The sequence below is a fragment of the Centrocercus urophasianus genome, unplaced genomic scaffold (assembly GCF_019232065.1).
Source record: "Centrocercus urophasianus isolate 14NV4802_14NV808 unplaced genomic scaffold, USGS_Curo_1.0 seq_20, whole genome shotgun sequence".
NCBI classification, from domain to species: Eukaryota; Metazoa; Chordata; class Aves; order Galliformes; family Phasianidae; genus Centrocercus; species Centrocercus urophasianus.
In genome coordinates this window covers 9859571-9886768 of record NW_024884756.1, presented here as the reverse complement: position 1 = coordinate 9886768, position 27198 = coordinate 9859571, and the positions used below count along the sequence as shown (strand labels likewise).

The 27198-nt window shown below is 38.3% G+C and overlaps 1 protein-coding gene across 1 annotated transcript; it reads left to right on the top strand.

The window, feature by feature from the left end:
- BOLL (boule homolog, RNA binding protein) lies at nt 1-27099 on the top strand. The gene is made up of 12 exons (XM_042822411.1): nt 1-18; nt 930-1070; nt 3990-4081; nt 6274-6328; nt 9414-9489; nt 12690-12817; nt 13822-13893; nt 14753-14800; nt 16289-16417; nt 17932-18006; nt 24986-25118; nt 26631-27099. Exons 1-11 carry the CDS (start codon nt 1-3, stop codon nt 25007-25009), a joined length of 858 nt encoding a protein of 285 aa, XP_042678345.1. The 3' UTR covers nt 25010-25118; nt 26631-27099.
- The last annotated feature ends 99 nt before the right edge of the window (nt 27100-27198 follow it).

The following is a 27198-nucleotide window of genomic DNA, read 5'->3' as shown; positions in this document are numbered from 1 at the left end:
ATGGAGCCCGACGGCGCGGTGAGACGAGGCCAGAGAGCTCCGAGGCCGCTCTGGGGAGAGGGCGGGCGGCGGGGCCGGGAGCTGAGAGCCCCTTCGTCGGCCGCGAGATGGGGCGGCCCTGAGCTGAGAGGCGCCTCCCCGCCGCAGCGGCCCTCGCTGGCGGTTATGGTGGGCCGCCATTTTGTGTGCGGCGCTGCGCGGCAGGCCGAGGCCGACGGTGCCGGGAAACCCGGCTTGCGTGCGGCTCCGTTACCGCGCGGGGGACAGCCGCTATCAGTGGGTTCAGCCCCTCGGCCCTTCTCCTCAGTGGAGGGGCTGGGGCTCTGTGCCATCTGCCCGCTTCCCCTGTGGTACGGTGCCGAGTTTTGCGCTAAAATACGGCCCCCGTGGGTCTTCAAACGCAGCTGAGGGTGTCTGCTTTGGAGACGTGTGCAGCCACGAATAGCCGGAGGGACAGATGTCTGCCTCTCGATGTTGCAGGATAGAGGGGATGTTTGTTGGAAGGTGGGGTTCATTGGAGGTCTGATGTTACTGGCCATAGGTTCGTTCAACACCAACACGAGCGTTTGCTGATTCTGCTAAAAGAGCCGTAGTCACACACTGCAGACACTGGTACAGAGAGTGCTGTGCAAACCCAAAGGGGAAAAAACGTTTGGAAACTAGGCCTAGAATGTTTAATTCAAAAAGATGTTGGAATGTAGGTGAAACATCAGACTGTAGCTTGTTCAAGGTGTTACAGAATTGCTTAAAATTGAGCTCGTTTATAATAAAAATACACATGCTCATTTTTCAGCATTTACCCACCAGAAGTTTGTATATGTTTTCTGTTCAGAGCTATTTCTCTTTACAGCCTGTACTGTGTGAGATACAGGCAATCTTTGAAAAGTTTGGTTTTTGGTTTTGTTTTGTTTTGTTTTTCTAATCAACAGACTGCAAATGAGACACAAACAGAATCTTTATCTTCGTCTCCCAACGCTATGTCACCAGTGCCATTGAATAACCCAACCGGTGCACCAAGATTTGGAACAGTTACTCCAAATCGCATCTTTGTAGGAGGAATTGATTTTAAGGTATTTTCTTTCCTCATTTTACTACTAACTGGTATTTTATAGGCTATAAAGCTCAGTAGAAGAGTAAGACTAATGATACGTTTGCTCAGGTGGTGCCTTTCATTGCAGTCTTCGAATGAACAGCAGAAAATAATGTTTAAGCCTTGATTTACATCACTGGGCTACAAAGTTGCATAAACTTCTTCACTTAGCAAGAAGCTAGGAACTTTTGACATGCTGGTTTTTGCCTTTTTTTTATCGTTCGAAGGAGGTAGCTTTTTTAATAAGCAGATTTCTTAGTAAGAATGTATGGATTTTTAATTAAGTGTAACATTTAGTAACATTTTAATTAAGTGTAACGTTTAATTGTAAGCTCGGTGATATATGTTGCAAACATAGCAGCCATGGGTAGCTTCAGCTCCTTCAGTGCTTTTCTTTCCATTCCCACAAAGATGGAGCTGCAGTATGTGTGTTCTTCACCTACCGCAGTAATTTTTTCTTAAAAGCAAAAAGGAATATAAAAGGTCTGTTCTGGGCAATTTGCAGTACAGATTTTAGTTCTTAGCTTTTGCACTTCCAAGAATTCAATAAGAGAAGTTATGGTTGGGTACCTTTTTGATTCAGTCTGAAGAGGTCTGTTTTTTAGTGGTGGATGCCATTACTATTTGACATTGTGTAGGCTTAACATTAGGCTTTCTTGGGAGTCTCACAAGTGCCTTGTCCTGTCAGGAGCAGGAAAACAAGTCCTAGGGGTGTTTCTGGTAAAATTACAGATACCATGTTCGTCCAGATATTTGCAAACTGCACTGTGAACCTTAGGCTTTTTATTTTACCATCTTTTAACACTCTATTTCTATATCTTTGGCTTTTGAAGCCTACTGTCCTGTGTGTATACATCCTTGCCATCCGTTAGGAGTCCATTATAACTTTCTGCACTGATGGCAGTCTTAAGAACTCTTCAAGTGTTGCTTAATGTATTTTTATCCTCAGCTATTCTATTGTGTATCATATTCTTTTTCTTGTGAAGCATCATAGCTGCTGATAAGGTGCAGAGCTTACAAGCAACATTCTCCCAGAAAGCGAATGCTCTCCCAGGAATTGTAAGTTTTAAGGAAAAGACAAATCTTACCATCAATCTTTATTGCCCATTATTTGCTGTTCATTGTGTAAGAATGTGAGAATGCTTCAGCTTGTATAAAACAGTTCCATAGGCATATGCTATCATTTGTTTGGCTGGAATTGTTTTCCTACATAAACAGAACTTCACATTTCTCTTCAGGTGTAAAGCACGGTGATCTGTTCAGGAGGATGGTTTGTGGTGACACTTAGTAATACTTTAACCTTTCAGTAGTGTGTAGTTGCTCAGGATTTGGTGCAGGGGATTTCCAAGGGGAAGACATAATTACCCAGTTGTATGGGAACAGCTGAGTCACACTTCAGCCACTGATTGAGCATCTGGGGAAGGGACCTGGTCAGCCCTGGAAGCATAGGTGCAGGCAGTTCAGCTGTGTGACTGGAAGGGGTGAAGCACCTCTCTGACTGCCACGGGGGAAGGTTCTCTTTCTGGAGATCCCTCCTTAGTGAAACTTTCTCCTGTGAACCTAGAATCTTCTGATATGGGTGAGCAAACTTCTTTCTTTCATTTAGAACACCTTCCTATCGTGTTGGTCCTTCTGTCATCACATCTTTTTTGTAATGCCATTCCTATCATACAGACCTGTTCAGTTGCTACACCCAGTGAAGTCTATTTCCTGCCTGTTGAGAGCACTCCTGTCTGTTACTGCTCCCCACACTTCTACAGCGTGGCTGTATTTTATAGTGTTGTAATGCCAGAACACTTGGAGACATGAGGAGCTAAGTCTTGTACCATGAGTGCTCCCCGGACTTGAAGATTGCAACAAGTGAATTGCATTCTTTTCGTAAAATATGTATTGAGGGCAGAGTTATTCATAAAGTGTTAGCTTCGTATTCTTTCTATTTATGAATGTTACTCAAATTAGAGTTTTAGTTTTTCTTTTAAAATTTTTTTTGCTTTTCAAACTCAGGTAAGTTCTTAATGTGCAAAAGGGATTTTCTGCTAAATTGTATATATATACTTTTTAAATCAGCAGAAGGCTTTCACTTAAAGGTAAAACAGTACTTCCTGTGTACATAAAATAATGAAAGAATGTGGACAAGTGCAGAAATAGCCTGAATGTACAGATCAGTGCAGGACAAGAAATTCTGAAATACGGCATTGAGGACATCGTATTTGATTTATGTTCAGAGGATTAAAGAAAGCTAATTCAGAGAAGGGAGAAAGGGCTCACATTCCTTGAGTGTGCATTTGTTAGGAACTTGTCCTCTATATGTGCACTCTGATTAGAGAGAAAAGTTTCCTTCAAGTGGATTTAGAGCAGTCTCCATTAGAAGCACCTTTTCTTACTTAATTTATGGCAGGGTTTTCCCATGATGTGCCTGTGTGTGTATGATATGCATGCCTTCATGTGTATGTATATGTAAGTATACATGTACACAAGTGCAGAGATGCATGTATACATTTGAAGGCCTACATATTTTTCTGCTCTGAAGTCTGAGAACACTGCAGTGATTTGTCAACAGTGCTCTGATAAGTTTGAAAAAAAAATCAGAGTGTTATCTGGCTTCAATGCATATACTTGTAAGGGGACTGTTACTGTGTAAAAACATTTGAATGTTTTAGTGGTTTTCCAGGTTACCACTGAATATGGAAAGGCAACAATTAAACAGTAATGCTGTTCTCTTGCTTTGAGGCACACGTCTATGCTCATTAATTTGTTTTTTAGCATGGGGTTATAGTTTGTGGTAACCTTTATCCAAAGTGTATCCATTAGAAGTCTTATGGAGTGTACTCATTGACAGTAACTATACAAATCAGCTTTTCTTCTTTCTTTTTTTTCCCCTCTTGATTTAATTTACTAGACCAATGAACATGACCTGAGGAAGTTTTTTGCTCAGTATGGCTGTGTCAGAGAGGTGAAGATAGTAAATGACAGAGCTGGAATATCAAAAGGGTTGGTATAGTAGATTAAGCATGTTGTGGAAACTGAAAATGTAACAGAAAATTGCCAGACTGTAGTGAATTTTATTAATTTTTTCTTTGCTCAGAATATTATTAATACTGTGTTATTGGCCTTAGATATTCCACATATGCAAAAATCTTCTTGTGTTCTCTAACATTTACCTAAGTAAATGCCTTTGCAACGTGCTTAATTGTTGTCATGTGAATTAAAACATGAATTAAAATGCCCTTTTGGGGATTATATATTAAGAATACATAATTTTTTATTGTTGTGAGTCAGCGTGGGAAAGAATCCTGAGGAATAGGTGAGATGAGGAGGATTGTGCTGGAGTGCAGGGCGAGATCAGAGGGTAGTTCATGGAGATTTTCAAAATGGGAACACAGGCAAATCTGAGAAAGAATCATGGTTGCGGTAAAGGGAGGCTGGGACAAGATGTCAGTAATGAGAGGAGAGAAAAATCTGGAGGAAGATTAAAACTGGAAGGTAAAGTTACTGTTTAAACCGAAGGGGTGATGCATGGACAGGGGAGTCAGTAAAGTGGGGAACTGTGCTGCAGCATAAGGGTAGAAAGAAGGCTGGGGCGAAAAGGAATATCTGTGGGAACCTGTAAAGTTCTTTGCTGAGTTTTCTTGTTAGCAGGAAGGTCAGTAGAGATGAGATTTGGTGTCCAAATCTCCTGATCTTAGTTCAGTCCCTAGCTTACATAGAAGTGCAAATGGCAGATTGAGCCAAAGGTATACGTGGTATATATATCAGATCTTTTTACTCAATTCTGAGAGTGAATGTGACACTTAAATTGCCACACCTCCATATAGAAAGTAAACGTGTTGGATAAGAATGTTTCAGTGATATTTGGGATTTCTACTCAAATCCAAGCACAAGCTTTATTGCTTGTGGCTGACAAGTGGTTTAAGAGACTCATTTTAAGATTCTTTGTCTAATTAAGATTGACTATGTCTGATTAATTATTGTCCAAATTGCATGTAGAATGTGATGTCTGTGTATAGGTAAGATCCCAAATGAAGGAATTACCTTCTTGTTCTTGTGCCCTTGGTTTTGGAAATGTTTCCAAATTTGATTAGAGAAGGCAATCTAGCAAGAGCCCGTAGGTTTAGCAGTATCTCTGTACTCACGTGAACATGGAGATGCTCAGAAAACCTATTTTGTATTGCAAATTTTGGTAGGCTGTCTGGAATGATGGAAGCTTTCAGGCTTTCTTAGTATTTTTCTGAAGTCTGGCCTTGAGAGTGAGCCGTGAACCTAAGAAATGATGCATTCAAAACTATTACAAGATTAAGAAAAACTGTTACAATTCAGAAAGTTGCAGTTCTTTCTGTAAAATAAGACAAAACAGTGATCTTCCATGTACATATTGTGTTACATACTTTAATTGTGATGAGGCACTTGGTTTGCACAGACAGTACTTGGTTCAGTGACAGATTTATGTGGGAATATTGATGTGTTGTGGTGTAGTAGGAGTTCTTTATCAAAAGCCTGTTTGATTTGTTGCAACAGTTGAGAGATATACAGTGAAGGAGATGTATTATGTCATGAAATGTGAGAGTACTTTATCCTTGAGTCTGCCACAAAACTGTTGTTTATTGTTAGTCGTGTCAAGAGTGGCAAGAATAATTCCCAGGTAAACCATAGCTGTGTTTTGCTGCTTTGTCTGAGAACTCAATTAAATGTACTGCGTAGTGCTTAGGGAGATGTGGAGTGTTCACAGTTTTCACTGGCATAATGGGAGCTATGCTGAAAAGGCTGTATAATAATAATTTAAAAAAAGTTAGGAGTGCATCTCATCTTGGGCACTCCTAACAATGGAGAGATCCAGAACAGAATTTCTTTCTTTTATCAATAAGAAATATCTACATACATTCACCATGCAACACCAGTAGTCCTGCAGGTTTTGCTTAGCTGTGCAGGTGAACTACTCATTTATTGCATGGAAACAATAATGTATGACCATGTATCTAAATTAGATTGAACTAGATTAGAAAGTAGACTACTACAAGGATTATTAACAAATGAAAATTACAGTTGTTACTACAGTCTCTATTTCTACAACTGATTTTTTTTCCCCAATAATTTCCCTTCTGATATCATTACTGTATGTAAAGTATGAACGTGCAATATGTGATTGTGATAATGATCTTCAGAGACTTAGCTCTCTTTTTATTTAGGTATGGTTTCATTACTTTTGAAACTCAGGAAGATGCACAGAAGATACTACAAGAGGTGAGTAATATTCCCTGTTACGATTCCCTTTTAAATAATTTATTTCACAGCGGCCATAAGGTATCTCTGGTTTTCTGACCCTGTTCTGCAGGCCTGCATGGTTTGGTAGATCTGTTAAGATTGGTCATTCTGTCTTCATACAATGTAGCTGAGAAAATATTTAGAGAGACAGAGATTCAAGATACCTCCGTATGAGGACAAGCTGAGGGAGCTGGGCTTACGTAGGTTGGAGGAGGGATGGCTCTGGGGAGACCTCAGTGTGACCTTCCAGTACTTTAAGGGAGCTTAAGCGGGAGGGGGACTGACTTTTTACACAGTCTGAAAGTGATAGGACAAGGAGGAGTGGCTTTAACTAGAAGAAGACACATTTAGGTTAGATATTAGGAGTTCTTTTACTAAGAGGGTGGTGAGGTGCTGGAGCAGGTCGCCCAGAGGAGCTGTGGATGCCCCATCTCTGGAGGCAGTCAAGGCCAGGTTGGTTGGGGCCCTGGGCAGCCTGATCTAGTGGCTGGCAACCCAGCCCATAGCAGGGGATTGGAACTAAATGATCTTTAAGGTCCCCTCCAACCTGGGCCATTCTATGAACACAAGATGTATATATAAGTATTCTGAATCTAGGGAAGTGAGCTGTCACTTGATATTAGAATACTTCACTTTGATATATAGTATTTACTTTCTTACTCTACATGTGCTCCATACAGTCTGTTCTTCTGATGCATGCTGATTACTCTTTATCCTTCACAGTTGCTTTCATTTGCTTTACCAGAAAATCCATTGTTAAGATCTTGTGGGGAATTGGAAAAGATAACTGCTTTATTTTATTCTGACACGTTTGCTCATCAGAGCTGTTGTAACACCTCTAACAAATCTATTCCTGAGAAGTCTTAAACAGTGAAGTTCATTTAATGTTACGCAGTGGTTGCTTTTCCACTTATCTAAGTTACCATCTTGATGTTCCCTCTAGAGCCTTCCTTGAGACAGGATTAGCTGTTAGGTGGTTATTAGCCTTTCAGCTCTTACTTGCAGATAGGTGCTCCATATTCTGGTTGACATATATTGGATAAATCAGTTGGTGTGGATCTGTTCATATATGCAGAAATATTAGAAGACACGGGTGGGGGGAAAAAGAAAACAGAAGACAGTATCCAAGGGTTGCAAAATGTCTTCTGCCGAATATAAAGCAAGTTTAAAATACCAGAATACTGAGTCTCTGTTGAATGTTTACGTGTTAAAATTCAAAATACAAACTGGGACATTTAAAAAGAAATCTTGGGTATTTTCTTGGGTATTTCCAAACAAATATCACTAGTGTAAGCAGAGGAGTAAGCAGACAGAAACGCTGGGGTTTTTGTTTGTTTTTTTCCTTCTCCTCATGGATTTTGTTTTATTTCTATGAAATAGAATACCGAGGTTACCCTTGTGAACTTGGTCCAGAATGTTTGCCTGTGTTGTAACTGAAAGGCTGTTCCATGTCAAGTCTTAGTGGTATCTGACTGTGTGAGACCAAAACCTCTTTGTCTGCAGCAAATGTTTCATCTCAGACATTCTGCAGTTAGGTTGTAAGAATTTCTTAGCCTCGTTCATCCTTAGATCAGTTACGATCTAAGCCTTTTTTAGGCTATTTGAGTGGATGGTTTCCCAGTTTTAATGGTTTATTGTAATGTAAATTATTTTGTATTTTATGCTATTGAATTTCTTCTCATTTATAAACATCCTACTTCTTGGTCATCAATAATATCTTCAGATTTTTTTCTTAGTATTTTTCATTCCTCAAAAGTATTGAATTGCATCTGAAGAACAGACTGTGTGGAATTTCTGTAGGGGCCTCTTCTCAGTCCTGTACTACTACATCTAATGCTACCTCTTCCCATCTTTTTTTATTTTACTTTAAAGTAATCACAGCTTCTCCTATTAATGTGCTTTTTTTGTAGCATCATGTGTAATTTTTCGTGCAGTGCCATATAGAATGCTTTGAGGAAATCCACACAGATGAGAAATTTCCTTTAACTGAGAAAGTCATATTTGAAAAAGCAGCCTGAATTCTTATGGATCACAGAAATGAAATAAATGTGTTGGGAAGAGTCATCTCCTCTTGTCTGTGGTGGAATGCAGTTGGACTGAAACTGACAACAGTTTTTTGGGGAGTTGGTTAGTTTTAAATTGGTTTAGTTGGTATATTTGCAGTAGTTAGTATTTGTTTATGAAGACCCAAATCTAAAAGAGAAGTTTGGCTTCTACTTATGTTCAGATATATAAGTTATTATGAAGTGCTCACATGTTTCACTAAGAAGGGTTCAAATAAAGAGAATGCTTTGGTTTTTATTTGTAACTGTTGTCCATCTTTTCAATGTGATTTCAAACTATTTCTATATTCTTCTTTAATAAATAATTTTTTATTTCCTTACTGGAAAAATTACACCTGACACTGGAAATGTCTTGGTATAGTAGGGTAGCATTTAGAACTGAGTAGGAATCAGAAGACTGTATAACTTGTTGGTACTTAGCACTCTATTTTTTAGCTATTCTGCTATGATTTAATCCTACTAGAATATCTATTTTCAGATTCTTATTATTTAGTTTATATCTTGTTAGCTTGGATATAAGGAAAGTAAAGTTTAAGGCAGTACCATGTCTCACATAAAATTTAAGCTTTTTATCACCTTCAGTCCTTGTGCTCTGGTTCTTTTTATTGACTTGTTCTCATCTTTAGTAAAATGATGTTGTAGTTGTGAAAAGAGTAAGTTTAATCTTTACACTTGAAATTGTCCATTTCTAAATATGTTTTACTTTTTGTTCAAATAGTGGAAATGTGACTGAGAAGAGTTGAACAAACAGAAATCTGACAATTATAGGTATCTGTTACTGGCTCTGTGATGAATAAGGAGTACTTGAAATAAGTAATGATTGCTTTTAAGTATGTAAAGTCTAAGATCAGGTTAAAAAAGGAACTAGTGTGTTTCTTGTTTTACTAAGATGCATTCTAAATAAGAAGTAGTGGCTCTGTTTGTTGTTCTTTGTTTTAAATGCCTCGATCTATGTTAAAAACAATTACAAATACTGAATATACTATTTTTAAAAATTCTAGGCTAAAAAACTTAATTACAAGGATAAGAAGTTGAATATTGGACCAGCAATAAGAAAACAGCAAACACGGATTCCTCGTATGTATATTCACTCACACTTGTCTGTTACAGATGTAATTGCACATCTTGTTTTTAACCACAATATGCCTGATCATGCGTTGCGTTCATGCTATAGACAGAACACAGAGTAAATACGTACCAGTGGAGAAGTCCAGATTTGGTATGCCCAGGATTGATCTTCAGAACTTCTTTCTCCCCCTTAATATACATGTTTACCCTCTTGGAATGATTATTTATCTAGGGACAAGGGGAATGTCTTCTCTTAGTTACGATGCAGAACCTCAAATCTAAATGCCGCCCTCACAAATTGTTGAGCAGGTTCCCTGGTTCTGGGTTATTACTAGTTAGTAGCAAAATCCATCAGGACCACTACGCCTTGCTTTGTTCAGTAGAAACCATAACGAGTGGGTGTTTCCAGTCTTTGTTGAATTCTTGGTGTTTCTTTGCTTTAAAATAAAGGCAGGGTTGCTGAGGGTTCCTTCTTGGGCAGAGAACTATTTAAGCTGAAAACATACAAGAGAGAATTGTTGGTCAGATGCCTTTGTCGGGTGCCTATTTGTTACTTTGGGCAAGTATGCTGTTAAAAGTTCCATGGGTGGTCTTTCCATGTTATGGGCTTCCTTCTAGATAACGTACCATTGCCTTCTGCTAGGCACTGTTTTGTTTCCATAATAAATTGCAAAAGGTGTAAACCACTAACTTTGAAGATAAGAGCTGCCAGCTTTTTATATAGCCAGACATGCTATTTTGTTATTCCTTAGTAATGTCAATAAAATCAGAGAAGTAAAATATGTTACTTGAGAAATGCAGAAGCAAATGAAGCATAACTTTGTACTTCAGTGTTTGTCTTATGGTACCTTTTGGCAGGGAGGGGGGGAACACAAGCATTTGAACCTTTTCTGTTTGAGGGCAATTCTGTGGAACTTTAGTTTTAATTCTGAAGTTTTCTTATTTTTTGTTGTCCTCTATTGAGGTCATTCGTATGTACATATTCTCATATGCACACTACTGCTGTTGCTGCAGACATACTTCCACTTGAAAGGAAATTTCTACTCCTGTATGCATAGGTACATTCTCCCTCTAAAGTGTGCAGAGTAGGATTTGCCCAGGAGAGTGGAAATTCTTCATTCCTGCTATGTTGTTTCTTTGCTTAGAAAATAGTTGTGTGATCCTTGCTCAGCCATCATCAAGGGGTTTTGTGTTCAATTGTGACTTTTTGTTTGTTTTTTTGGTTGGTTGGTTTTGCTGGTTTTTTCTTTTTTTTTTTTTGTTGTTGTTGTTGTTTGGTCTATTAGTTTGCAGTGCTTTGTTTCTCTTTTTGTCTTTGATGTGAGCATTGTCAAGTGCATTGCTGGACTCGTATCACTCAATTCTCCTGATGGTTTTGCCCAGTGTGCCTATGATCAGACTGTGTTAGAAGATCCAGTTGGCATCTAGATACACATTCTGGGGTCTAATCAGTCTTTTCCAGCCCAACTGAGTTGCTGTCTTCCCCTACTGTTCAGCAGAGCAATTTCCATCTCTGCTGTTATCACAGGACCTTTTCTGTGAAGAGCTTTGACCACATTGGGATGATCAGTATTCTTACAGTTAAGGCCATGCAAATCTGGTGTAAGATTAGATCATGTTCTAATCAAGGCACTGAGGTTCTCTTGGTTCAGTCAAGAGCAGTTACATCCATCGCTTGTTGTAAGTAGGTGAGTTTTGTTTTTGTGTATACTGCAGGATGGTCTCAAATACAGGTGTCTGATTTAAAATAGTCACAACTTGTCCTTGAAAATGCTTACGTATCTCAAGAAGTTCAAGTACCTGCAGTGAAGTTGTGACTGGATCTCCTAAGCTTCAGGTTAGCTCTGTCTCCTGCAAGTTCTTGCATTTTTCTGTTGCAGTGAATTTGGGTTTGATAGCTAAACTTTTCTTTCATTTAGTAAGATTTTTTTTTTTTTTCCCACTAAGAGCTCTGTACTTGGCAAAGTGGATAGAACAGTTGATGAGTGAATTCTCTTCATTTCTTCATTTGAGATAACAAGATTTGAGATAATGCTTTTCTAGGTTGCTTAATGGAATTCATGTAGTCTCTGATTCTTCTCACATCTGTTTAACTCTCTTAAGAATCACTTAGCATGTGACATTTCAATGGATAATATTTCAGCTTTGTTGTAAACAAGCATCCTCGGGTTTTTCAAGGGGTCAGCCAAACTCCTAGCATCTACAAAGGCAGTTTGAATCATAGCTGGGTCCTTTTTGGTCTCCACTTATCATTCTGGCAGTCCCTCGGCGTTGTACCTGTCCATAAAAGGGTGTTTCCAGATGCAGTTACCTTTGCAAGGAAGACGCAAGGGATGATGCCCTCCATCTTGTGTTTTTCCTGATTTATTTATTTTGCATGTTAAATGTGATTTCAGCATTTCCATTTTGGTTATGGAATAATTTTTCCTTTACTTTTTTTTTTTTTGTTTTTTTTTTTTCCTTGGCATCGTGTGTAATTCATACCAAAACCTGTCTTGTACACGATGTTCTTTCTACCTACCCACAAAATGCAGACAGGAACAGACTCCAGGTGATCCCAAAAGCAGTGATTGAGGAAGATAAGCAACCTCTGCTTGGGAATGGAAGTCTCCTTAATTGAACAAAGCTTATTGTCAGTTCCTGTTAGGGAGCTGGACAGCTAGAACTGTGCTTTGGGATTAGAACACTGTAGCCTGTGCAGTGTGGTAACATTGCTGAGAAGTGTCCTTGTTGCTGAAATCTGGATATCTGTTCTTTCTTTTGTCAGGAAATGTGCCATCACACAATTTTTGTGCTTTGAGAAATCAGGTTGCATTTTATAATGAAATCCTTCTGTTGTTTTTAGTGCTTGGATCCTGTTTCAGCTAAATATGAGTATGTGGAGGTTACCAATGAAAATCTCCCACAATGTGAAGTTACCTTTGGACATTTGAAGATTATAAAAAAAATTATTTGCTGGTAATTGGAGTTGTCTGTGTTCAGTAATCAATATGCATGTTATCTTCTGTACCCCTTCCCATCTACCCCAGCACCAGCCTGTGATTCTTTGTTTGAGAGCTGAGGTGGCACAAGACACGCTCTTTCCCATGTTCTTTCCTTTGAATGTTTTGAGTTTCTGAAGATCAGAAATGATCTTTCCTTCTTCTTTATGGCTTTTGCATTGGTCAACAAATACTGTTAAGTAAATCATCTTAAAAAAATAATTTCAGGTTCTAATGTGATACCAGAAGGTGGTACAATGTACTTAACGACTTCAAGTGGATATCCTTATATTTACCATAATGGAGTGGCTTATTTTCATACTCCTGAAGTTGCTTCTGTTCAGCAGCCATGGCCAGTAAGTAATTGATGTTTTTGTATGTATGTTTTACTGAGGTGATGAACGCAGAGTTTCCAAGTCTCTTACTTCCAGTTTCTCCAGCTACAGCGTATCTTTGGTATTTAAATGGTTTCCTTGTATTCAGATTAAAAATACGTTACTTAAGGTTATTGTTCTTATAGTTTATTGTTCTTGTGTGGGAGGGCTTTGCTTTGATGTGACTGAGCGGGACAGCATTCATTCAGAATCAGTGTGGTCATTGCTCCAGAAGTTTTGTTACTGGGGATTTGTTGGTGCTTGGGATCCATGCTTGGCTTCATTTATTATTGCCCCATGAGTGAGGTGTTCTTGGCTGCAGTGGCCAATATTTTGAATATAAAAGGAGAACTTAATGCTAAAACTTAAGTAATTTTATGCACTGTTCCATCCATACTCCTTTTTTTTTTCCTTCTGTCTGTCCGAGATTATGCTGCTGCTTATTTTAGGAGGAAGAATGCAGTAGATTCATTAATTGGCTTTAATGGGTATGGGGAGATTGACCCCTTTCTTTCACTGATGTTTTTCTGACCCTACAAAAAACAAAAGCAAGTTTCCAGCTAGTTTAGTTATTTAAACTGAATCACCACCCGACCAGATGAGTGCTGGGGCTGGTGTAAGGAAAGGACTTGGAAAATGGAAGATGGGATGGGGCTATGAGAGGATAGGAATAGATCACTGATAATTTGTATTGGCTAAAATTGTTACAGGAATGTACGTATAGTGAGGACATAATGGCTGAGCCTAACCGATTCCAGAAAGCACTTGTTACTGTGATAACAAGACAGGTTTTCGCTTCATCTGTAGTGTAAGCCCCCTTGCAAGTAATGATCTTGAAGAATCTAAATGAATGTTAAAATATGGTCAGTCCATTTTTTAAAGGGTAGGAGATACAATCCTGCAGGTAGTATTGAAGATTGGGTCTTAACAGAAGCGACAAAGGATGAAATTGCTGCATTGACTTGTAACTGTTTTGTCTTTTCAAGTCACGCACTGTTTCCAGCTCACCTGTGGTGGTAACGCAACCAATTTATCAGCCTCCTACTTGCCATTATCAGGTATGTTTGTAAATGAGTTTCAGAGCAGCAGTATTCTTTTCAGTCAGCTGTGCAATTTTGTTTGCAGCACAGTCTGTTCTGTTTATTCTTGAAAAATAAGAAACAATTCGGTGAAACAGATTTCAATTTCATTGAAGACTTTTTTCTCCCCCTGCCCATAGAGTACAGTTTCTACCTTCCTATTTAATTACATGGAAATTGAATAAATTGGAATCTTCTTGGTTGCTAGAAAACTGGCTTAGTATCATTCTTAATGATCTTTTAATTGTTCTAAGCCAAATTCCTGCTCAAAGCAGTAATGGTTAGGTGGAGATCATCCAGGGGCTTTTTTTATTGCATATTTTTATTCTTGTATAGGATAATTTTTAGAGTTCTAATACGTGTTTGTCAGCTCTTGTGCTCTGAATACCTTTGAGTCTGACTTACTCATATTTATACCCTCCCAATATGTAGTTGTAGCCAGTAGTAATTACATCATGACTCCTTTATAAGGTTTAGCAAAGCCATTTCAGTTGTTAACCTGATATGTCTATTTTACAGTCCCTTAACCAGCTTGGTAGCCCACTGCTGAGCTTAGGCAGTTTGTCTTGTATGCTGGAAAGTTGGCTGTATTGGGTGTCTTTTTTTAAGTAATCACATTTCTTAGATGCTTCATTATTCATTATTATGAGATGCCCAGCTGAGTGGTAGTAGACAAAATTCTTGAATTGAGGGTTTATGTAAATCATATTTGTTCCTTTTAATGAACATGATAATGAAGATTTGGGATATTTTTGGTTCTAATACATGAGAAAGGTGTATGTCTTCACATATGTTTTTAATTATGTAAGTAATATCTTTCTTGTGTCCTTGAATTTAGGCACCAACGCAGTGTCTTCCAGGTCAGTGGCAGTGGTCTGTTTCACAGGTAAACACCATTTGTAGTTCTAGTATTTTACCCTTAGTTTCCAGTTAGTTTAAAAGCAGGGTGTGCTTATCAAGTGCTCTTAAGTTTGTTTGCAAATCAAATGCAAAAATTACTAATTGTAGCACTGCTGAAATAAATAGCTATATTTTATCAATTAATCTGCAACACTAGTAGGATAGAAGACAAAATGTGGCATTTATTGAAATGTAAAATGTAAACTTCTTTTAAGGAAGGCATTTTCCCTTCTTCCTTTGGCAAGGGGTTTTTATTACTTTATCAAAGAGACTTTCAGAAGTGTGTCTAAACTACTACATTGTGCCTGATAGGAGAAATGAATATTAACTAGCTCATTACCTGGTAATAACTGACATTTTACTAGTTTAGTAGTAGTAGAAGCTGGTAAGCATGCAAGTATGGCAAAATTAGACCCAGGCCCTTGAAGCAGGAGAAAGGGGGATATACTTCACAATTTTCTGATCTGTGTAGCAGAGGCTCTTAATATGGAAACTTTGTCGCTGAGGGAATTTAGAATTTAAAGCTAAAAGAATAACCAGGACTGTTGAACTATTAAAATGTGTCTTTATAACTTCAGTACTGGCCAGTCACATTCTTATTATGTTCTTCATGTTCTTATTACTCCACTGTGAGTATCAGTTGGCTGCTTGGAAATTTAAGTGCCAAATTGTTAGGTTTGATTTGCATCAATTATGAGTTACATAGTTCTAAATTTTGGATCCCTTTTTGGTAGCACCTGCTGCCAACAAAGGGTAGGGTACTTCTCTTGAGCAATGGGATCAGGCAGTCCTGCACTTAGACTGCAGGCTTAGCTCTTCCAAGATAACGGACTGACTGACTTGTCTAGGGATCTTCTCTCTTAGTGTAAAGAGAGAAAATGCAAGGTCTGTTCAGATAGCTAGCTGACTAAACCAAAGATGTGTTGGGAGTTTAGTGCTTTCAGTGCATAGACATGGGTAAACTTAAGCATTCAAATTATTATGGTTTGTATTTTAAGAGAAAATGTATTTTTTATTTAACTCTCTGCAAGAGAATTACAACTGGTCTAGTTTTACATATGGAGGCTGGTGGCCCTGCCTGCGGCAGGGATGTTGGAGCTCAATGATCCTTGAGGTCCCTTCCAGCCTAGGCCATTTTATGGTTCAGTGAACTGTACTATGTGATTTTGACAGTGTCTGTTCTATAGAGCTTAGGATTTTTCCAGCAGTGTTTTGGAAAATCTAAATGAAATATGGTAAACTTTTTAAGAAGAGCTTAAAGGACATTTTTCTTTTTTCCTGCTATCCAGCTTCACTAAGTACTCCCCATCAGCTGGTTTCCTTAAATTAGCAGAGCTGAATTTGACACTTTCATTAAAAGTTTTAACTTCTAACTTTAACTTGTTTATATGTAGCGAAGATGACAGTAAAGCCAGATTTGCTAGATATAGTGCAAGAATTAAATGATGTATGGAAGCATTGTGTTTTATTTCAGTCTCCAACCTCTTCGCCTTCGTTGTTTTATCTGCACCCATCTGAAGTTATTTATCAGCCGGTAGGGATTGCCCAGGAAGGTGGTTGCGTACCTTCTCCTTTCCTTCTAGTGGAAGCTGCAGTTCCTGAGGTATTTCTATGAACAATTTTATTCTTAGTCATAGCATTTATCTGCAGTTGAAAAACACACTTCAGTTTCAGCACAGGTAGTTCAGAGCACTTGGGTCAATTGTTTGTCTAGTGTCCCCCAAACCTGTGCTGCTGCTCTGCTAATTGGTTTGAGTTGTCTTATGGTCAGAGTATCTCTTCCATTTTCTAGGAGGATGCCTTAATTCTGGAGTACCTTAGAAGGTTACAGGGTATCTGACAAACAGCAGTATAAGGGATAGTCAAGCCATTTTATTTGAAAATAAAAAACAAAACAGGAGTCCATCACAATGCTGAATTAAACTACTCAAACAATGTCAATTTTGTTACATACTTTTTCCATGTAAGTACTATTCAGGCTAGTTCCTGAATATTCTGGAGGCTGGGGTGGATTAAGAGTAGTTGAGTGACCTCAGTTTCTTCTGCTCTTCCTTGCTATGCTTTTCTTGCTTCTGTATCAATAGCTGTTCCAATTCCAAGAGGTTACTTACATACAATAAGGCTGTTTATGATTGGGTATGAAAAATGACAGTAATTGGCTACAGAAAGTCTTATTTTAAAGAATTGAACATGTGTTACAAATAATGGCTATTCTTCTGCTTTGTTAATTCAGTTCTCCTTAACAGGGATATCAGAGTAAATGGTAAATTAGGGCAGTAATCAAGTATTTTTTTAAAAGTTGAGGAGAATTTTATTACTACAAGAGAAAAGTTCCACAACTGATACTCCATACATCTTTGGTGAGAAATCGTGGCACACATGATTTCCCTTCAAAAATTCTTTGTGAATAAAACAAGGCTTGGGTTGTTGGGGTTTTTTGCCTTTATAAAATGCATGAATGTCAGTATTAAGTGTATAGTCAGGAATCTCACTGTTGTTGTTTTAGCTCTTGTATTTCATAAATCAGATATAATCAGATAGATCTTATAGAAAGAAATTTAGAGTATAGGAACAATAAGCAGAAAAACATGAAATTAGTTGAGAAACATTTGGCTGTATCGTGCTCTTAGTTCACAGGTGTATCGTTTGCTAGTTTTAAAAGAAGCATTATGCGGAAATGCAGAAAACAACGTAAAATTCGAAGAGAGGCCTTTGTGTTATTTAAGTGTAAATAGTCTGAAACAGAATTCCCACACTATTACACTTTGCTAATCTGCACACTTAAACTTGGTTCCAGTTAGAGCTGAGTGAACTGGATTTGTACTGCAGAAGTGCTTTCTGGCACTTATCTAAGTAAAGTAACTTAGAGATGAAGACATGACAGTGATCTAAATAAATTGTATTTACTGAACTTTGATACAACGAGGAAGACTTAAGTTTAAATATTGAGTTTTCAGTTTCTAAACAGTTGTTCATGGTTTGTGTGGTTATGTTAGACCACAGTTAGAAGTGTTAAGGGGTCTAAATTAGTGTGGAAGTTTTCCAGGAATAAAAAAATACATACTTTTCTGCTCACTTCTGTTTGTTTTTTTTTTTTTTCTTTCTTCTTTATTCCAGCCGTTTTCTGATCATGGAGTTCAAGCAACCCCTCACCAGCCTTTTGCCCAGAGTGCTGTAGCCATGCCTGCACCTGTGAGTCAAACTAAGCAAGTTAAAGTAAGCATGGTAGTCTTTGGAAGGGGGTCAGGAAGAGGGGAAAGGATCAGAGTCTTTTATTAATAGGTTAATAATTAAGGAAAATGGTAATGCTTCAGAGAAAGTGATTTTTTTTCTTCACATGAGACTTTCTTAGATAGAGATTATAGATAGATAGAGATATCTATCTAGATATCTAGATATCTATTACAGATTTAGATAGAGCTGGAGGTTGGGCATAGAGATCACTCTTTTTTTATTATTATTTTTTTTTAAACAGCTTATGGAAATTAAAAGAGAAAAAGACTAGTTATTGTGATACTTGAATTAGAGAACTGCAAATGAAGGTATATTTTGAGAGAAAATTGTTGTTGTGAATTCTTTGTCCCTGTCTTGAGAAACTGAAGTCATTTCTTACAGTGTTAGGCAAGCACCTCTTGTTATGGCAAGGTGGAGTTTTAGAACAGGATGCAAAACTGTTTAGATTGATCACCTACACGTGTCTACTCTGCAGTTCTGGTTCTGAACGGGCATTCTAAAAAGTGATTTTTCTATGTCACCTAATACAAGGTTTTGCTTGAGCGTCGATTTGAGAACCTTTTGCCTAAATTACGTGGGTTGCTCTGAGAGGAATGTCTGCTAATTATTTCCATGGAAACTGCAACAGATACAAGGACCACAATGTTATTATTTGATGGAGCAAATTTTCAGCTACTAAGCACTGTTTTTCAACTTAGTCACTATGTTGCTACAGCACGTGTAGAAAAGGTACTCACTGAGTTCTTTGTCTCAGTCTTCACTGGCAGCCACACTTATCATTTATCTCACATTCCTGAACCTTGTATCCTTGAACCAGTAAGTTGAGGCTGGGGTAGCAACTGTCAAGAGAAAAGCAAGTCTGAGACCATCTCATGAGACTGAATGTGTATTAGTCTATGGGGCCAAATGACATGCATCCCTGAGTCCTGAAGGAGCTGGCTGGTGTGATTGCCTAGCAGCTCTCCATCATATGTGAAAAGTCACGACTGTCAGGTGAAGTCCCTGGTGACTGGAAAAAGGGAAATGCTACTCCCACTTCTAAGAAAGGGAGAAAGGAAGATGTGGAGCTACAGTAGTGAGCCTCACCTTTGTGCCTGAAAAGATCGTGGAACACATCCTCCTGGAAGACGTGTTAAGGCACAGAGGTGATCTGAGACAGCCAGTACTGTTTCACCAGGGGCAGATTGTGGCTGAACAAAGCCGCCTACGATGGAGTGACTGCACTAGTGAGCAAAGAAATGGTAACTGGTATGGTATACCTGGATTTCTGCAAGGCCTTTGACATGGTCCTACTCAACATCTTTATCTCTAAAATCGAAGAGAGATGTGTTAGAAGAGTGGACTATTTTTTGGATAAGAATTGGATGGAAGGTCACAGCAGGAGTGTTGTGGTCAATGGCTCTATGTCCAGGTGGAGGCCAACGTTGGGTGGTTTCCCCCAGGGTTCCATCTTGACTAGATGATGGAATCAAGTGCACCCTCAGCGAGTCTGCAGAAAACACCAGGCTGAGGGATTGGTTTAGTTCAACAGAAGGAAGAGATGCTATCCGGGGGGACCTGAGCGAGCCTGAAAACAGTCCATGTAAACCTAATGAGGTTAAGCAAGGCCAGGTATATTGTGTTGCACTTGGGTCAGGGCAATCCCAAGTATGAGTACACTCTGGGAGAACTCCTTTAAGGGTACCATCATCAGGAAGGATTGGGGGTCCTGGTAAATTAAACACATAACATGAGCCAGCAGTGTGTGCTTGTGACTCAGAGGACCAGCTGCATCCTGGCTTGCATTAAATGAGAGGAGGCCACCAGGGCAAGGGATTGTCCCCCTCTGCTCTGTGCTTACGAGGCTCCATCTGGAATACTGCATCCAGGTCTGGCACCTCAAACATGACAAGGATGCGGAGCTTTTGTGGTGGGACCCGACAAGGACCATGAAGATGATCAGAGGGCTGAAGCACCTCTCCTGTGAAGACAGGCTGGGGGAGCTGGGCTTGTTGAGCTTCATTAAGAGAAGGCTCAGGGGAAATGTCATGGCAACTTTCCTGAGCTTGAAGAGAGCTTATGTGCAGAAAGGAGTAGGTAGCAAAGGGACATAAGAGAATGGCTTTAAGCTAAAAGAAGGGGAATTTAGATTTGATGTGAGAGTGAAATTTTCCACTGAAAGAAGGATGAGATGCTGGAACAGGCTGCTGAGGGAAGTTATGAATGCCTTTTCCCTGGAGATGTTCATGACCAGGTTGGATAAGACTGGACAGTGTGATATTGTACCTGATTTAGAGGTTGACAGCCGTGCCTGTGGCAGGAAACTAGCTGGGACTAGATAATCTTTATGGTCCCTTCCAACCCAATCCATCCTACAGTTCTATGACAGTTAGGGATCCTTTTTTTTCTAGTGATGGACGAGAGCGTGTGTGTCCCATGTAAAAATTCTGCATCAGCAGCTGTTGCCACTACTGACATGCACTGCCTACCTCTCACATCCATTATTTGGTCTCCTTACATGTTCAGCAAGTATTGATGAGTGTTGTTGCCATTTTATTCCAAGAGGAGGAATTCAGTAATTTACTTCTGCTTCATACACTCTTCTTGTCAGGCACCACTTTGTCAGACTGCCCCTTTGCTGTCATGTGTCACAGAGCAATAAAATGTAATGGAATACTGGTGGGAAGGTCCAGCCCCTACTGCCAGACAACATCTACCTCTGATGTTGTGGGCCAGTGTAATAAAACAGGAGGCATAACTTCCGGAGCAGCACTAAGGATGATATCAAAAGTTGTGAAATTGAATCTAGCTTAGATCTCGCATCGTAAGAGGGGATTAAGTGTCTTAGTTGGTTTACTTGATATGGCAGTGTTTATTCAGTGAATTTACTTGCTCCAGCTACAAATAACAATGAATAGGGACTACTCCAAAGCTCGCATCTCTATTGTTTTAGGTTTCTCTTGAGAATAATCTTTTCCCAGACCACTGTGTAACAGTATCTACTAAAATAGCCAGTAGAGGGGGCTGTAACATTAAGAGTTGTTTGGAAATAAAATGTAATTACTCCAACTGAAAAAAGAAAATACAAGCTGGATATGAACTCAGGAATAGTAATGCTGAGTAGTTCATACACTTAGACACTTAATGGAAGTGGGCATAACACAGTGACTATAATATTCAGTTTACATTCCATTTTCTCATCATATTAAGACACTAAAACAAAGAAAAAAATTGATATCAGTACTCTCAGAGTAAAAAACAAATCATTCTTACTGTATCAAACACAGAAGGAGGTTTTTTCCTTGGTACCTGACTTACTGTTTCTCCTAGCCCTAAGGAGCAAAGTAGTGTGAAGTAAATTGCAAGATGCATCTGTAGCACGGGGTAGCTCTTTCTCTTGCACAGTAATTAGCATGGTACCAAGGCTTTTCTTTATGGTGAAGCTGTTTACTTAGCAGTAAGTGATGACGTGTTAATTGACCATAGGGTATGTCTGTGCGTGGTAAAGTGTGTTTGAACAGTTACTGTGGCATAGGAAATGAGCTCATACTCATTTATCTTGTGAAGCAGTGTTACATATGTCTCTTTTCACAGCTTTAGCAGTAATTTCGTGCACAGCTGAAGCTGGTGTAACCCAGGAACTCAATCTTTTTTCCATATCACCCATTTCCTGTGCTGGTACAAGTTTTTGTGTGGCAGTGTGTTAAAACAGGTCCGGGAACTGATGTTATTAAATATGATTCTTCATTCCCACTACACAGAATGCATTAGCTTAAACTTGTGTTAATTTCTCAGACCATTTTTGTCAGGCAATTGCACAAGCTCTTCTACTTACACTGGAAGTTTGGGTCAGGGTGGAGCAAGTAGTTGTGTTAGCAGTGCAGACTGAAGCTTGATTAAGCTTGGAGCGACTAATGCTGTCCATTCCTTCATTGTATTTGTTGCTCAATCTCACCTGTTTTCTCAGAATTTTTCCATTAGAGACTGTAACTGAAACTAAGTTCTATTCAGGTTTCAAACAGCTTCACAAATATCTTCAGAACCTTCTAATGACTGGTAGAATTCTGATGATTTTATTTATTATGGGATCATGTCAAATCATTCCAGGCAGTTCTTAATTTCTTGTTTGGTTTTTAGCTATATTTAGTAACTAACAGTTCTGGAACACAATTCTCCATTCACTTTAACTTTTCACATAGTTTTGAATATGCTATGCATGTATCAGCTGGTGTTGTCTGTCTCGATGGCTGGACACTCAACAGAGATTGGAAATAAAAGAGCAAATGTTGAGAGCAGGCTGGTGTGTATTAAGCGAGTGGTTGCATCGTTACCACCTGCTTCACAGCTGCAGAAAAATATTGCCTGCTGACTGCATTCTTGGTAAACTATACCAACAAATGTATCTTTGCTTGAAAAATAACAAGTAGTGGCCTTGCAAGAGGTAGCACGTTCTAAAATACAGGCATTGTATTGAAAGTAATTGTCTCCAGTGCAATAGGAATTCTGTTAGGATTAAACATATGCTTTAATATTAGTTCTGCTAGGAGCTTTAAGTCACATGGTGAGAGTGGCTAACAGACCCTGTCTGGATAGCTGTCTGGATAGTTTTGGCACTGCTAACATAGTACTTTCAGATGTAGCTTGAGAGAATGTGCACTGCAGTCATATTTTAATGAAGCCACAAAGGTGAACAACCAAAACCTATGAAATATTTACCAAGGAAGAAAGTCATGCACTTCTGAGCCAGTGTTTCCATTGCTGTTGTGAATGTATAAGAACTCTGTTCATTCGTCTTGTAGAGCATTTGTTTAACAGTCAACAAAGCTTCAGCTCTGACGATGCTTCAATTTGTTCTTCATTTTCTCTATTGTGACAAATAATATTTACATAGTATTTTCCCAACGTCACTTTCTTGGTACAGAGTTTGTAATGCTCTTAAAGCTAGAATAAAACTGCCCAATTTCTGAAAGTAAATGATAATTGGATCCAAATTTGTTGTTTAATACCAATATTCAGTTTGAGTATAGTATACTAGTAGCCTCCCCTTGATCATCTTTTCTCTCTGTAGATCTTGTATTACCTCTTGTAATAAGGGGATTAGTGCTTGATTGCATCTAGAGGGCAGATAGGGAATTGTCTTTGGGAGAGAGATCTGTGTAGTCTATGGTAACAGTAAGGGAAGACTGAAGTTCTTCTGGTTCTAGACCAGGGCAAATTACTTTGAGGGAAACTCATGAGGCACAGGGAGCTGGTTGTTTTGTCTACAAAAACCAAGGGTAGGTACAAAAAAAGTTGTGCCATGTGGGGGTGGGTAGGTGAATGGGTTTAGTAAATTTATTTCATGCTTTTATTTCTTCTCAGTCATTTTTTCCAACTGTTGTGAACTTTGTAGGGGTGTATCTTTGCTGTCCCTATGATTTTTATCCAGTGGAACATTTTGGCCAACATTGAAAGTGCGTAATGATACGGTGTCTTCCTGTGGGAGATGTTTTAGGGCCTTAAGAGGCTTTCTCTTTTATTATCTCTTTTTTATTTTCTCTTTATAATATTAAATAAATATTATTTATTTTATAAATCTCTTTTATTTATCAATATATATATTGTCAATATATATATTGACACTTTATCTCTTGGAAGTGTCCTGTAAGGGGACATAAATTGATCTACTTCACCTCTATGTCTATCCTCACAGTTTTAGCTAATGGCCAGCTGGTCTTCCCTGATCTCGTTGTTGGAAACTGAAAGTGCTGGGCACTGGAATGGAGCACTGAGCTTTGGTATTAATTAATTTTAAGCTCAGCCTTCAGAAAATCTTGCAGAAATTCATAGAAGGGTACAAAAGTAGGAACATAGGGGTTTTTGTTTGTTTTATTGGTTTGGTTTTTTTTTTTCCTGAATGTGCTGTTTGCTGGCTTTTGAATCAAGAACCTGCCAAGAGCAGAAAAACAATTTGGTTTTCAGATTTGTGTGTTTGGTTTTTGTCACCACTTTGTTCTTTACTCTCCACAGTCATTTCAATAGCTTTTCAATGAGATTTTATATTTGCTGTAAGAAAATGTTTTTAGAAACATCGAAGATTGTTCACTTGGATGTTGCAGGTAATTGCATTGCCTCTAACTCAAAAACCAAAGAAAGATCTTCCAATGTGAGAACAGAATTTAGGGCATTCGTTTGGTGTGTAAGCAAACTTCTGTGCACATACACCTTCTGGTTTTCTTGGTGCAGGATGCTAATGCCTCAGCCTCAGATACTGATGGTTCTGTAAATTTAATTGAACTTAGAGCACTTCATTTTTCTTTGCAGTAATAAGCTTGAATGTATTTTAAGTGTGCATATAATGCACGTAAATATCTGTATGTTTATATAAGCATATAGTTGTATATATGTATGCATATTTATACCTAAGTTACCTTTTAAAGTGGAAGTCTTAGTGTAATCATTTTGGGAAAAGTATAGTAATTTTGTATTATGTGGACCTGTGCACTTAGGGCATTCCATCTGGAACAGCAACAACAAAATATAACCTTAAAGCATGTTTTCAGTCCATTAAGCTTTTTTTCATTAGTAAATTAATTAATTAAGTAAATTGTAGTGTAATTAAGGTAGACTAAAGCTTTTGTTTTAAGTTCCCTAAGTCTCAGAAGCATGAATAACACAGAAGTTGTCCTCATGCACAATTAATGAGAGGTTTGTCTCATGCACAATTAATGAGAGGTTTGTCACCAACTGTGGCATGATCTATTGCTCCTCACAGGGATAGGTTGAACGCCACCAAAACCATATTCGTTAATTTTATATTAACATAGCAAGTTGCAGATGGCATGCTTTGTCTCACATTATTTCCTGCTGTGTTCTTTCAATTAGCTTGTATTTTTCTAATAGGTTGTTCTTACTCTAGTTTAGTGGTTTATTTTGCTTTTTCTGATCTTACTTTCTCTCTCTCTGTCTCTCTTTACAGGCAGTGTGGAGCATTCACTATTAAGCACTTTGGGCAGCTTTAGTGTACCTGTTCTGATTTTCTTGTCCAGTCCTTCCAGTGTGGCTGAGATCATCAACATACCAGCTAGCAGCTGCCTGTTGTGAAGCTTAGGGTCAGTTGTTCCATTGCAATACTTGATATTTACAAATAGCTAAACAATAAAACCTGCTAAGGGAGAATGTAACATAATCTGCGGTACTACTTAACTGCTTTTTGCCTATTTGTAAATGTTCTGATATTTATGTAAAACAGACATAACGTAATTTGTGTAATTAATTCCTGGGATAGTTGTGTGTATATTCACTCCACAGTTATTTTCTTTGCTCAACTTTCCAAGTTCAGTGCATGTGTGGGTTGCTTTTCCTTTACCAACAAGGACAGTTCTTAGTTCTTCGGTACATGATTTTTGTTCATGAAACTGTTTAAGTTTCCATTATTAGCACTGTAGTTTCTTCCCTCCCTCTTTTTATTTTGTGATACATGGTGATTTGTATTCATGGAGTTACACTCTGTGGCAAGTGCTCAACCATAGTTCTTCTGTGAAAAAGGTGCTGCTTTGAGTTGTTTACTTCTCTTCAAAAATGGAGTATTTTAATAAGATGAAGTTAGGGAAAAATATATGTTTTACACATGTTAAAGTAATTTATTTTGGTTTGTTATGTGATAGCCTTTTAACAGCTCCACAGTACATAGCAGGGGTTTGGTGTGTGCTTAGAATGTGACTTTTTGTCTGCTTAAGTGTCTGTAAAATTTGTCCCCGGATATGACTTTTAAAAGTCCCACCAGTGTGAAATTAAGTCTTCACCATCACATTGGGACATGGCAGTACAGAGGAGAAAACATTTTGTGCCATCCATATTTTTATAGGAGTCAAAGCTAAAGAAAGAGTGAAAAATATTTGGAACTGAAATTCTGCTGACATAAGGAAGATTAAAATGGGTTCTAGATGAAGGCTGGCACTAGACAGCATGTGAGCCTAGAAATTTGGGATGGAAGTCCACAAGATGGTTTGGATTGAGTAGATGGTAATAAACTGAAATCTTGAGGTTCAGGTTGATTGGATATCCTAATAGGAATGTAAGAAGTACAGTATTAGCTGATAGTGTTAGGAAACTGACAGAGCTTGAAGGGAGAGGACAATGTTAATAGTTGAATAACAAAAGAAAGGTACAAAGATTGGCTGCAGAGAGCTACGTTGAAGCATTCAGGTGTCAGATTATATATTTATATAACATCTAAAATTAAAACAGTTCTTAGGAATACCTAATGCTAAGCTGAGTTTTGAGCTTTTATAGAGAATACATATATAGAATCTGCTATGTGGTTTTGCATGATAACATTATAAAAATACTTCACTAAGGCTAAATGATCAGTGAACAAAACTTCTAGGTAAATTAAACCTGAACTCATTTAATGTTCTTATACACAAGTGAAGGTTCTTTTTGCCACTGTCAGCTTCACCTGTGTACTTAATAGAAGTCTGTCTTTCCTTCTTGAACCACATCTGTCTTGCTGATGCAATATCAAAATGCACAGTTATTTTTTGTTAGAGCATTATTAATGTAATAATTCAGACACAGCTCAAACTAGAGGAAACAACACAGCATTTTTCCTCTCTCTTTAGGAATCAAGGTTGCATTCTGTGAGAAGAAATTTTTCACATCTGTTGTCTCCTTGAGTCTGAAACCTTGGTATACAAGAAGTCCCCATTTTCATCCTAGAAAAGATTACAGACTGGAAGATAAAATTCTTACACCACCTTTACCTACAGACTCTGTAAAATGGATTTTTAGCCATCCCATTTGCTGGCGTTCCTATCACGTGGAGGAAGTGTCGTTCCTGACTTGTAACATTTGCCTGGATGTGCCTAAATGAAAATGCCGTTAGCTTTTGTAAAGGAAGAGCATTTGGTTTTGCAGTTTGGACAGGGAAACACCCAAAACTGTGTTTTTATTCTATATAGCCTTTCTTAATAAAAATACTTTCACTGGACAAAATTGTAATTTCTAGTATACAGCCTACTATTTAGATATGGATTACTTACATAGATTTAATAAAATATGCCATTTTTCAAGGGAAAAGTTACTTTTCATTTCTGGACTATATAGATTTAAAAGATTTGTTAGTAAAGGTGGAAACGCCATCTTCCCCACGTACTAACAGCATTTACCTGCTATGGATTAAAATGTGGT